General features: G+C 29.4%; 1 protein-coding gene across 2 annotated transcripts; it reads right to left on the bottom strand.

Annotated features, from left to right (window-relative positions):
• Positions 1-4,018: 4,018 nt before the first annotated feature.
• LOC105773032 (uncharacterized) lies at positions 4,019-8,881 on the bottom strand. 2 transcript variants are annotated; one of them, XM_012594613.2, is made up of 5 exons: positions 8,783-8,881; positions 8,268-8,664; positions 7,529-8,051; positions 4,814-6,734; positions 4,019-4,300 (listed from the first exon to the last, which is right to left on the bottom strand). In XM_012594613.2, exons 2-4 carry the CDS (start codon positions 8,630-8,632, stop codon positions 4,833-4,835), a joined length of 2,790 nt encoding a protein of 929 aa, XP_012450067.1. In that variant the 5' UTR covers positions 8,633-8,664; positions 8,783-8,881; the 3' UTR covers positions 4,019-4,300; positions 4,814-4,832. The 2 variants fall into 2 exon arrangements, with proteins under 2 accessions (XP_012450067.1, XP_052487879.1); XM_052631919.1 differs by having other exon boundaries at positions 8,268-8,820.
• Between the last annotated feature and the right edge of the window lie 5,205 nt (positions 8,882-14,086).

The following is a 14,086-nucleotide window of genomic DNA, read 5'->3' as shown; positions in this document are numbered from 1 at the left end:
AATTTTGTTGTTTTCTTGAAAAGTTGAAAGGCTAAAGCATTTTATTTTATTTAATGAAAGTAGTATTCTTTTCTTTTCTTTGCAAACAAGTTTGGTATATAATTCTTTTTACTTTGTTAAGACTTCATCAATGAAATTTGGAATAAGCCTTTTATTTTAATTCTTAATTAAATTATAGAATAAATTTTCTATTATTATATATAAATTATTAGTCATTTAGATCTTTCAACTTTAAAAATTATAAAATAATTATTGAATTATTTTAAAGTTTTCATTTAAGTCACTTAATTATTCAAAATGTTTTTACTTTTGCTAATTAAGATTAAGAAGGAAGCAACTTAAATAGTTACGACTTCTTCTTTTTCAAAATTCAATTTTATTTATAATATTTTGTAAATTTTATTAACAATTTTAATTATTTTCTATATTTTAAAATATTTTCTTAATTTTAATTTTTTTGTAATTTACATATAATTTTTGTTATTTTAATAATCATTAATGTTTTTTGGCAATTTTAATAATTTATATATTTTATTTCATTTATAATATGTTTTTATATTTTTTGTACTTTTATATATTTTTATAAATTTATAATATTTTAAATTTGTATATATTTGTATTATTTGTATTATTTTTATTATTTTAATATAAAATATCATATTTTACTGCATATACGATCCTCGTGTGCCACGTGGCGAAAACAACCTTTAAAAATAGTTACCGTTACTCTTTAACGATTGACAGTTAACTTTAACTGTTAAATAGTTAATAAATTGAAATTTTAACGTTCAATAACTCAATTAAATTTTTTTTAAAAAGTATAAGGGCTTAATTGATCTTTTGGAAAAATTCAAGGGCTTTAAAGACTCTTTAGCCTTAATTTTTACATCATAGCTAACAAATTTTAATGACTCAAAAATTTAATCCAAAAACATACCAATTCAAAAGGGTAAAGAATTTCTTAGAAAAATAGACAATTAAATTAAAAGTAAAGCAGTTCTACAACATTAATCCTTTGCTTTCTTTATTAAAGTAAAAATTGTTTTTTTATTTGTTCTTTTCTTGCAAATTAGGCAATTACTTTGGTTTTTTTTATGGTTCTAAGATGACTTAATTATGCCATGAATACATGGACAACAGTCCACAATCATACGAAATTGTTATCTATATATTCTTATATATCTAGTTGGTCCATCAATTGAGTTTAACAATTAATGCAATTAAAGAATAAAATATTTAATTGATTTTTTATTAACGACAAGAATTTAATTGGAAACCAATTAAATCGATAAGTCAAAAACAATTGCACATTGCATTGATAATACACATTGCATTCTCAAATGAAGAACGTAAGTTTGAACTTTGAAGACAATATCATTGAGAGAGGCAGTCACGAACCTAGAACATGAATAATAAAATAAACTTGAAAAATAGTAAAAAAAAAATAGTGTCATTATTTATGATACTAACTTAATTATTTTAAATATTTTATTAACAATTTTATGCTTTTATAATATTTTGTAAATTTTATTAACAATTTTAATAATTTTCTGTATTTTTAAATATATTTTCATAATTTTAAAATTTTATTTTTTTCAATTTACATATAATTTTGTTATTTTAATAATTATTAATTTTTGACAATTTTAATAATTTATATATTTTATTTCATTTATAATATGTTTTTATATTTTTTGTACTTTTATATATTTTTATAAATTTATAATATTTTTAATTTGTATATATTTTATTGTTTTTATATTTTATTACTTTTAATATAAAATATCATATTTTGCTGCATAGCACAATCCTCGTGTGCCACGTGACAAAAATAACCTTTAAAAATAGTTATCGTTACTCTTTAAAGATTGACCGTTAACTTTAACGGTTAAATAATTTAATAAATTGAAATTTTAACGTTCAATAATTCAATTGAACTCAAAAAAAAAGTATAAGGGCTTAATTGATCTTTTTAGAAAAATTCAAGGACTTTTAAGACTCTTTAACCTTAATTTTTACATCATAGTTAACAAATTTTAATGCATGGACAAAATTTGATCCAAAAACATACCAATTCCAAAGGGTAAAGAATTTCTTAGAAAAATATACAATTAAATTAAAATTAGAGTTTATATGTTAAGGTAAAGCATTTCTACAACATTAATACTTTGCTTTCTTTATTAAAGTAAAATTGTTTTTTTATTAGTAAATTTGGCAACTACTTTAGTTATTTGTGGGTTTAAGATTACTTAATCATGTCATAAATACATGAATATTTTATTTTTGTAATTTATATATATTTATGTTTTTAATATTTATTAAAAATTCAATTTTAATAATTTTATATTTTATTCCATTTATAATATTTTAATTTGTAAATATTTATATAATTTTAATATAAAATGTCCTATTTCACTACATGGCATAAAAAAATCCTAACAAAGTAAAATATTTCTATAAGAATAGTACTTTGCTTTCTTTATTAAAGTAAAATTTGTTCTTTTCTTTTATTTGTAAGTTAGGTAAACACTTTGATTCTTTACGGGTTTAAGATTATTTAATCATGCCATGAATACATAGACAACAATCGAGACACATAAATATATTTTTATTTGTAAAAAATTATAAATTAATTTCATATGATGGATTAATTGAATTAAAGTAAATGGTAGGAAATAAGGTATATGGAAAAGTCGCATATTTAAGACTTTTAAAAAGAAAAGATTAAAGAATTGTGCTTTGCTTCACCGAAAGCACAACAAATGTTAGTTTTGGTAAGTAAAAGGAAGCATGACTTATTCTTCAAAACTTAAATACATTTTGATATATTAAAGAGTAAGCAATGAAATTTAAAGAGATCACATCAATATAATTTTTGTAATATTTTATTATGGAACTGCTTCAAATCAATTTTGTTTATTCCAGTCCAAATATGAATCAAGTAATTTATAAAATAAATATATTTTTATTTCCTCTAAATCTGCTATAAATGGTAACTATAATTTTCCCCAGCCTTGGCTCACTAAAATAAATAATTTTTAATATAAAATTATAACAACAAATGTTAAGTGTTAGATGTTAAAAGGTTTAATTATTAATTATTAATAGAACCGAATTAATATTACCCCACTTAATCAAACTACATAATTTTTATCTGTTAATCGAATCAAAATATTTTAATTAATTTACTTAATTAATTAAAATTTATATAATTTTATCTTTTAATTAAAATAGCTAAAAACATATCAAAAATACATTAAAATTAACCAAAAAATATATTTTTATTTTAAAAATTAATTAAATTACTCGAAATTTTATGTCTTGAAATATTAAATAAGTCTTGAAATTAACACATAATTATTAAGTTCAATTAATTATCTGATTTCGAATTAAATTAACCAATAATTGAAATTCCAAAAAACTATTAACCAACCTCCGATCGAACTAAATTCGGCCACAAACTGACTAATGAAATTTGATCGGTTCAATCGGTTAATTAGATTTTAATTGAAATTTGAACACCCCTATTGGATGCAGTGATAATATGCATTGGACTCTTAAGTGAACAATGCAAATTTGAACATTAAAGATAATATTATTGAGAGGAGTAATCCATATTGATTAACAAATCAATCGATCCAACCCCTCTAATGAACCGCCTAACCAGTTTGGGATCCAACCGGCCAGGTTCAAACAACATTGCAAGCCACTCAATTCATGAATATAAAATATGCAAGCCACTATCATTTCAACCACTCAATCAGAAGGATAACAAGAACACCGCCCTATCATTAACTGTTAGCTACAAATTTTCTTTCTTCAAGCCTATTTTGCACTTCAAACACCGCCCTATTCTTCTAGGTAACTATGTTCAACACAGACCCGAACACGATATCAAGAGGGGTACAAGAATGACCCTCTAAGAACCTTCCAATTTAAAGCTTCAAGCTAATCCTCTTGGACCATACTGTGGGGAAGAAGAAACTACGTCTCACTACTTGCTTAATGGGATAGCAGCTGACAAATACCAAATATACATTAAAGAAGAACAAGTTTGGACATGCAACCAAAAAGCCATTATAAATACTACTACTACCTCCAAACATACACATGGCTTATTCATTAGTCAGAATATGAAAAACTCCCTTACCAAGTACCAATGGAAATGAAAGAAGGAAGATGGGGAAACAAAACACACGCACAAAAAGAACATTCAATTTCAACAACATTCAGAAAAAAGGACACCCGCCTTCGAAAAGCCTGGAGACAATTTGAAGTGGTTCCATTTCGTACTTGCAGCCTTCACAGATGAAGAAGAAAGGAAAAATAAAACAAAATCAGCTCCCAATATGTATCATCAGGAAGGCAAAAACAGAAATGAAAACAAAGAATCAGTCAAGTTTTGTTAAGGCATGCTACAGCAGAGCCCTTAATCATCAGTCGAACCACCCAACCCCTTAGGGAGGCCTTTGCACAGGCTTTAGGTTCTCAAGCGCACTTCCTTTTAAGCAAAAGGCACCAAAAAAGATTGTCCCATGTCTAATCTCAATAAGAGAACAAAGAAAAAAGGATAACATAGCCTATCAATAACTTTTTTGTTGAACATCCAGTATCAAGATAATAATTGAAAATCCCTTATTTTGTCATCAACGGAGCAACCAATGTATAAGCAAGAAAATTCAAATTGCCAAGAGAAGTAAGATATAATATACTTGAGTCAACAAGACGAAGAAACTGAATTTGTCAAAGACTTTCATCGCAAATGCAACTCAAAACTAACAGATAGTAAAATATAACAAGTTTTACAACTCACCAGTATGCTGCCACAACCATCAACGTCGGCCATCTCCACGCGATCTTCTGTCACTAGACCGAGTATCATTATATGCCATTTTCTCAGAATGATCCAATTGCCTATCCCGCACATGACCTTTGATCCCTCGATCATCTTCCTCCCCTTTTCTGTGCCTACGGCTTCCATGGTGCTCCTCCTCATCCCTTCCACGACTTCTATATTTATGGTCAATCTCATCTCTTTCTTGCTCTCTCCCTCGAGGTTCCTCTTCATCCCTACCACGCTTCTGTCCACCTCTCCGGTCATCATAATCCTGATCATCTCTCATAGATCCACTATCTAGTTTGGTGATCTTACTTTGAAGTCTGCCATCTTGTCTACCATTATTACAGTCAATCTCTCCTCCTGACCTAACTGACCTAGAATAATCATCCCTTTTCAGATCATCTTTCTCCCACCTAGAATATTCATCCCTCTTCTGATCATCTTTTCCCCATCTAGAGTATTCATCCCTATTCCGGTCACCCATCCCCCACCTAGAATATTCATCCTTATTCCGGTCATCTTCCCCCCACCTAGAATATTCACCCCTATTCCGATCATCATTCTCCCCATAAGCTTTGGCATTTGATTCAGAATCAAGCTTAGCATCCTTTGGATTGTCCCTTTTGCGCTCCAATTCGCTTCCTAAGTTTCTGCTTCTTGACTTCAATTCTGGCTGCTCGTCATGATTTTCATCATCAAGCTTCCTCTTTCCTTTCATCATTTCTCTATTGCTCTCTGATTTCTGCAATCTCTCTAATCTATCATCCTCATTTAAGGTCCTTCCCCTTCTATCATCATTCTTGGCTGCATAAGATGGAGTTTCTTTTTCTTCTTGATACCGACGACTACCTCTAACACCATGACAGTCATGATCACCTCTATGTCCTCTTCTGTCTTTGTCAGCAGCAATCTTCTTTTCAATGGTTTGACGCTTTACATCGGTGCTGTCAGAGTCACTAGAACTTGCATCACTATCATCTGTCAAAGAGCCCGATCCCCTTCTACCCACCCTTTCTCTAGCTTCTGTAGCCTTGCCAATTTTCCTGCCATAGGATGAATTGGAATCTTCATCATCAGAATCATGTCTTCTACCTCTTCTCCTACCCTTTTCTACCTTTACATCACTTGTATTAGAATCACTGTCATCTCCTGTATCATACCTATGACCACGTTTCTTTACTATTTCCTTTTTATGATCTCTTGCTCTGTCTACATCGGAATCCGAGTTACTATCACTGCCTCTCCTCTGGCTCCCAGTCAACTCGATCTTCCCTTTCTGAACTTCACCTCTCTTCTTTTTCCTCTCAACATCAGAATCAGAGTCATCCTCACCGGAGTCATTCCTACGACAACCATTCTTAACCATTTCCTTCTTACGACCTCTCGCTCTGTCAGTATCAGAATCAGATTCACTACCCATGTCCCTCTCTCTCCTGTGGCTCCCAGTCAACTCAATCTTTCGTTTTTTAGCTTCACCTCTCTTCTTTTGCCTCCCACCATCAGAATCAAATTTGTCCTCACTGGAGTTGTGCCTATGACGACCTTTCTTAACCATTTCCTTCCTATGACCTCTTGCTCTGTCAGCATCAGAATCAGATTCACTACCCATGTCCCTCGCTCTCCTCTGGCTCCTAGTTGACTCAATCTTCTGTTTTTGAACTTCACCTCTCTTCTTTTGCCTCCCACCATCAGAATCAGAGTCACCCTCACTGGAGTCATGCCTTTGACGACCTTCCTTAATCAATTCCTTTTTACGACCTCTCGCTCTGTCAGCATCAGAATCAGATTCACTACCCTCAAACTTTTGCTTTTGAACTTCACCTCTATTCTTTTCCCTCCCACCATCAGTTCCAGAGTCATCCTCACTAGAGTCATGTCTACGTCGATGTTGTGCCTGCAAGATTTAAGGAAATAAAATAATTGAAATACAAATGACAGGGTAGCAAAACGTCATACAGATCGGTATTAACTCACAATCATCTATCAGACCACTGTATTAGCTCTCAATTAGCTCACCACAATGTCATAAATGCAGGGGGGAGTAATAGCCTCACAATGGCTAGAAAACAGGTAAAAAAGAGTACTTCCTGTTATAACCTAAGCTCAGTATAGACATTTCCAATCATATACATGTTGGTTCTGCTGGAACTTTTCCAATGAACTTTTAAGCTCCAACGTTGTTAGGGAAGGAGAAAAAGAGAAGGAAAAGTGGGATGAGGACGGTTGGTAGCTTTGTAAAATGCCCCTTAATTTAACAACAATAACAGATTTTCAATCTTACTTCTTGAATGATTCATGAGGGAGTGCCAAAAACCAAGAGGTCAGTGTATTAACATTAAACATATATCTACACCATGTGATTAAATGACAGCATAGCTTTCAGTAAGTTCAGGTCAAAATCTTGCATGGAAGCAGCTATCCAGTCAATCAATTTTGATGAAAATTCAAATATCACAATCCTCTAATTTATTCTTTAATATATAAGAATCTCATCCTTGGTGAAAACAATTTCCTGAATGCACATTATGATGTGCAATGCTTTACCTAATTAACTTGTTTATCAAGATTCATGCAAATTAGTATAGTCACCACTAGATTGCATTCTGCAGGACACATTCACCAGAACCGCAAAAGGCTATGGCAAAATTTAAGCTTGGAACAAGGATTTAAATTAAATATAATTGTCACCTGTCGATCATCAACATCCAAACTAGCAGCACCAAGCTTCGACCGATCAGATGGTCTGCGTCTATCATGCTTCTTCGCTGATTTTTTTAGCTTCCTGCCACTGGCATAGTCATCAGAATCACTACTTCCACTATCATAACCCTTACGGCTCTTCTTCTTGCGAGTAGCTTTCTTCGAATGCTCTAAACTGCTATCTGTATCAGTATCATCTGTATCCGAGTCATGATGCCTGGACCTCTTTTGCTCCTTTTTCTTTTTCCGGTGTCGTGACTCGTCAATTTCATCTTCAACTACTTGACCTTTTTTCTTGTCTGCTTTTGCCTTAGGATCATCCACATCCATGGCTGCAGAAACAGGTGGATCTCTATCCAAAAAGGAATGTTCACGCTCATCGATATTCTTTCGAGGATTTGGCAGAGGAGGAAGCCCAGATTCAGAAGCTCCAATCCCGAGAGCAGCCCTAAAGGTCTCCATCTGCTTCTCCTTCCTTGCAGCAACTTGGTGGGTCTGTGTATCCGAAACCCTAACCACCAAAACATGAATGAATCAATAAATAATAAAAGAAAAAAATCATTCATTATTAATCAAAGTGATTTTAAAAAAGATAAACTATTAATCCACTTGGTGAGCCTGCGTAACCGAAAACCAAAACCTCCGTAACATGAATTAATCAATAAATAAACAACCAAAAAATCCATAATCACTAAATTTAAAAACAAAATAAAAGACGAGAAATTACTTTTGCTGGCGAGTAGGGATTGGTATAACTTCTCCTTCTTCTTCGTCTTTCTCTTGTTGAGCATCTTCGAGAGCCTTCCTAGCTTCAGCAAGCTTATCAGCGATCTCAGATTCAGTGTAACCTTGTTCGGCGAGTTTATCTTCCAAAATCACGAGCTTGAGCTCAATCTGACGCTTGCGATCATGCTCGAGGATTTCCTTGTTAGGTTTCCTGGTGGTGAGACCTGCGGTGCCTTGATCTGCCTCGAAAGGCTTGGTGGAATCGGTTACCCGATTCGTCTTCGGCTTTACAAAGAATTTGTTGCTCTGAATGTAACCATTGGTGCCTGACCCCCTAGGGGTGGTCAGTCCGATTCCGTTGTACATTTAGGGATTTTCAAAACCCTATCTCAAATCTTCTGCGATTTATTTTTTTCCAATTTTACGATTAAGAAAAAAACAACAACTTGCAATTGCTACTTTTACCAATGGAAATCAGAAACAGAGAAATTCAAATAAAAAAGAAGGGAAACTCACGGAGATTTGCGATCGACTCGTGTGCTCTGTTCTGCCTTTCAAAATCGAGTTTTAGATATAACCCTAACTTTATAATCTATCTATATATCTTAAATTCCGCTATTAGTCCCTGTACTTTACCCAATTTGTGGATTTAGCTCTTATCCTTTTATTTAAACACTTTTAGTCCTGTATTTTTTAAATCGATCAGTTTTAATCCCTATACTTTTCAAATTTTGAAATGGTAGTCTTAATTCAATCAGTAGCAATTAAATCTATTTAGTTAAATTCAATTACTAGTCTTATACTATGCTACATTTATAGTTTTAGACTTTATTCTCTAATTGCATCATTCTAAGTCCTTATACTTGTCGAATTTTGAAATTTTAGTCTTGACACATATGATAATATGTTTGGCGCATCAGATTTTGAAAATAACAAAACTTTACACAATGAATTTTACAATTATTGTTCGGTGATAGCTGAAATTTTAAAATGTGGAAAGTACAAGGACTAAAGTCTAAAAATAACCAAATAAAGGTACATGAATTAAATCCTCAACTTTTGCAAAGTAAAGTGACTAATAGCATAATTTTTATTACCCTTGCAATTTTGTCACCTAAGTTTTAGGGCACTTTCATTTTAGTCACTCAGGCATTGGATCTCTAACTGTTATCTACTGTAAACGCTACCTCATATTTATACTTTCATTTTGGTCACTCAATTGCTAGATCTCTTTCATTTTAATCACCCGAAAATTTATCTTTTTGTAGTATTGGTTGGGTAAAAAAATTAAGAATTAAAGTGAAATAGCGGTAGAAACTAAAAAGATCATTACAAATTTGACAATTTGTACTTGTTCACACTCTTACCGAATGTTTTAATTTTTTCAATATTTAAATTTAAAAATTTTAAACATCAAAATCAGTTAAATAAATTGTAGAGAAATTTGTATTACTTGATAGTCTTAGCAGAGTTGTTATTATAATACTAAAATTAATTAAATTATTTAATTTAATTTTTATCTAAAATTTAAAATTTCATTTCACTAAACTCGATTTGAAAAAAAAAAAGAAGATAATACTCAACAACTCAAAAATTTTCACTCAATCCGATAAAACGCTCGTCCCTAATAGTGGATTGGCTTCCACCATTAGATCATATTATAATTCATACTCCCATTTTCTTTCATTATCTAATCTTTGAAGGAAGTCGTACCGCAAACTAGAAATAATTTAAAATGCATTTACAGTTGTGTTGCGTTTATTATAATTACAAATATAACAAATAACATCATAATCACCATCGTTATGTACATTGAGAGTGTATAGTTTTCAAATTCACACAATTTATCAACAAATATAACAATTATATTTATAATTATAAAATGACATTCTTAAATTTTAGATTTATAATTATAAAACCTCATTCTTAAATTGATTGATGACACCATAAAACATAATTTCATCTTAAAAATATTGTTACATTCCAATAAAAATAATATTCATATATTCTTGATTCTACATATAAAACATTAATAAATTAATAAACATAAAATTCATAATTTCTAATATAAAATAATAAAGACCATGTAATGACCTAAAATTCATGGGCATCGGAAAAGTATAATATCGGGCCTCCGTCTTAGTAAATTGAATTAAAAATAATTATTAGAAATATTTATTAGACTAGTTTAGAAAGGTGAATTTAGCTTAATTAAGAGTAATTAGTAAAAGGATTAAATTACAATAGAAGTGAAAGTTTAATTATAGATTAAAAGAAAGTAAAAGAGCTAAAATGGTAATTAAGCCATTTAGCATAGTTGAGGCGGCACAAAGGAATAGAATTTAAGATTTTATTTGTTTAATTATATAATTAATGATATTTAAATATAATTCATATTATATGAATTTATGATAATTAAATTATAATGATATTATATTATTAAATAAATCAAAATATGTCAGTTGTATGGATATGATAAATAATACATGTGTAATTAAAATATGTATATATTTGTAGTTTTAGATTTAATTTGCTTATTAATTAAGTATAAGATATTTATTATTTATTATTAGTAATTATTAAATTAAAAGATATTTAATAATTAAATAATTAGTATACAATTTTGGTTAATAATAAAATTATGATTTTGCCAAGTGTATGGTAAAAATAAAATACAAGTGTATTGCATTTATTTATTTACTTGAAAATTAGTAAAAGATAATTATTAATTAAATAATTATATTATGATATTTTATTTGATAAACAAATTAAGTAATGACAAATGTATGGTATAGATGATATTGTACATTCATAAATAAAATATATATGTACATTTGTAATACTATTAATTGTTGTTAAATAGATTTTTATTAAATAAATAAGATAATTGACAAATAAATGGTATAAAATTTATACAAGTGTAATAAAATAAATATGTACAAATGCAATTAAACACTTGGTTTACTTAATATGTAAGCATAAGATATATTATATTAATATTATATTAATTGTTTAGTAATTAAAAACAATAAAAGAAATAAAATAAAATAAAAGAAAGAAACAGAGAAGAAAAAGAACAGAAGCTCTTCCGAAGACAGGGGAAATAAATAAGAAAAAGAAAGAAAAAGGGAATATAGGGTTTTTAAAGCTTGGAGTTAATTTGGTAAGTCAATTAAGCCCTTTTCTTTTAATTTTGATGTTTTAGAAGCTTTAGAGTAGAGTTTCGATGAAGTTAAGTTGAGGTTTTGGAAGTTTATAGGTTTTTAAGCATGGTTCATGTTGAATAAATTGTTGAATTAGGGATTTAATTGAATGAATTTTAAGTTAGAATTGATAAAGGGATTAAATTGTAAAAGAAACTATAAGTTTTATGTTTTGGGGACCAATTTGAGAGAAATTCGAAATTAGTGAAAATGCTGAAAATTTAGTAGATAAATTTGAGTTTAGAAGAAATTTGAATAGAAATAGAGTGTGAATTAAATTAGAAAAGTAGATAAATCTAGTTAGAATTTAATTGGAATTACAATATAAAATTTGATAGAAATTTTATTTTATTGTAAAATTTGTGCTGTAATTAATTAATTAATTATTTAATTTTGTAGCTAATAAAGAATTGAGGTATCGGCACAAAAGGGAAGGAGAAGGTCGTTGAGGAATAATCGAGCAAATTCGGGTTTGTATTACTATAATTCAAATTTATTTATTATTAATTGTTATGTTTTAATTAAATGCATGGTAAGTAAAATTAGGTAAGCAATTGGAATGATAATAGTGACTTGAACTAAATCAAATTGAATCGAATGATGGAAATATGTGAGTATTTGAAATGTATATTGATTAAAAAGTATTTAGTGATTTGAATTTGATTAAAGAATTAATTTAAAATATGTATTAAATAAAGTGAATTAATTTATGAATATGTGTGAATATGTGAATTGTGTAATGATTGAAAAGTGGTTTAATTGAATTGAAATATGTATTGGTATTAAATTGTTAATTGATTAGAAGGTGAAAAAGTGATCTCGAATTGAAAATGAAAGAGAGTTGAGAATTTGAATACCCTATTAACTAGTGGGGCTAAATCGGATATAGTTGGCATGCCATAGGATTTTGGAAGAGTACGGGATTTATCGGCTTTGCCGATCAGGCACTTTATGTGTCGTATCAGGCACCTCGTGTGTCGTTTCAGGCACTTATGTGTCGTACACTGATCAGGTACTATGTACCGTTTTAGGCACAATGTGCCGTATTAGTGTGTTTGAGTTGAAATCCGTGTATCCGTCAAAGTCCAGATTGTTAATAGGGTGAATAATTGAATATGAGAAAATTTAAAATTTATAGATTGAAATTGATATTGAAAATAAAAGACATAAATTTAATGTTTATGTAGTGATCAAAAATTGCTACATGTGATATGTGATTGAGAATGAAGAATAGCTAAAAATTGTATTGTTATTGTTAAATAATGAAAATTTATGAATTAAATGATATTTAAAAAATTGGATAGTTACATGCTTCATAATTATAATTCTTTATTGCTATTATAATTTGAATTATGGTAATACCACTGAGTACAAAATACTCAGCGTACGGTTGTTTCCGTGCGTAGGTTGAAAAAGGGGTCTAAGTCTCGGTTCAACATCCGGTCAATCTCGACTCCTACATAGAGATTTCGGTGATGTTTTCTTCTCTAAATGAAAGTAGCATGTACATAAGAATTATAATAGTTATTTTGGTATTTTATATAGGTTTGTTGTAAAGTAAGATATTATGTGTTTTGATGATTATATTAGTAAAATAGTAGAAGTCCTTTATGGCATTGGTATCGAATTGAAATGACTTGATTAGTTTTATGAGTTAATTAGAAATGATAATAGGATTTTATTAATTAAGTTGTTATGTCAATATGTCAAGTAAGATTTAATTATATAAATGCCTTGATTGAAATACTGGAATTGGGTTGGTTATGTTTTGAAATTTTGTAGGGGGTTTTATGTAAAAATAAGTAGAAATGCTGCCGAATTTTTTTTTTAAAAATGAAATCAAGTAGGAAATTTTATAACAATTTATGAATTATTTTAATATGTTGGTTATTTATTTATGAATTATTTGTAAATTGTTTGATATGTCCGGTAATACCTCATAACCCTGTTCCGGTGACGGTTTGGGGTTAGGGGGTGTTACAGACTAAATTAAAATAAAATCATCAAATCTAACTAATCCTCTTACCCAAATCAAAACTCAAAGGGATAAAATAACTTCTAGTCCCTAATCTTGACAAAATTTTTAATTTAATCCTTTCACTTTTTTCCATATCTTCACCTAAAATTTTTAAAATTTTTAGTTTTTTTATGCGATGGGGGCACTAGACCTATCTGTAGCCCAGCCCAATAGGCCCAATCCAATTTGGGCTAGACTTGAAAAAGGATATTTGTGTCTCGGGTACGGCCTAATCAATTTGAATTCAATTTAAATAAATAAAAAATATTTTTAAGTTTAAATATAATTGTAAAATATCAATTAAAAATATATTTGTTTATAAATTTATTAATTTTTGAACAGTAAAATAAGTTTTTGGAACGGGCGAAGTTAGTTAAAAAATGGACTTCGAAATGAAATTTTTGTTGGGATTAAGCTTCGACTCGACTCATGGACAGCTCTAGGTGGAGCAATATCGCAATGTGGCATTATCACATAGATCAAAACTAGAAAAGAATGTAAAATTAAAGGACTAATGAGAAAAAAGTTCAGGGACTAAGTTGAGAAAAATTGACAAATGCGGTACTAAAATGTTAATTTGTCCCAAACTCAAAACGCTTT

This window comes from Gossypium raimondii, chromosome 6 (assembly GCF_025698545.1).
Source record: "Gossypium raimondii isolate GPD5lz chromosome 6, ASM2569854v1, whole genome shotgun sequence".
Classification (NCBI taxonomy): domain Eukaryota; kingdom Viridiplantae; phylum Streptophyta; class Magnoliopsida; order Malvales; family Malvaceae; genus Gossypium; species Gossypium raimondii.
This window is presented reverse-complemented; position numbering and strand designations above follow the sequence as displayed.

Excerpts from the sequence above, each read along its gene's own strand:
- LOC105773032 (XM_012594613.2), bottom strand. The coding sequence starts at position 8,632 with ATGTACAACGGAATCGGACTGACCACCCCTAGGGGGTCAGGCACCAAT. Across the intron at positions 8,052-8,267 it reads ATCCCTACTCGCCAGCAAAA|GGTTTCGGATACACAGACCC; the intron begins GTAATTTCTCGT and ends TTTGGTGGTTAG. Across the intron at positions 6,735-7,528 it reads TGGATGTTGATGATCGACAG|GCACAACATCGACGTAGACA; the intron begins GTGACAATTATA and ends TAAATCTTGCAG.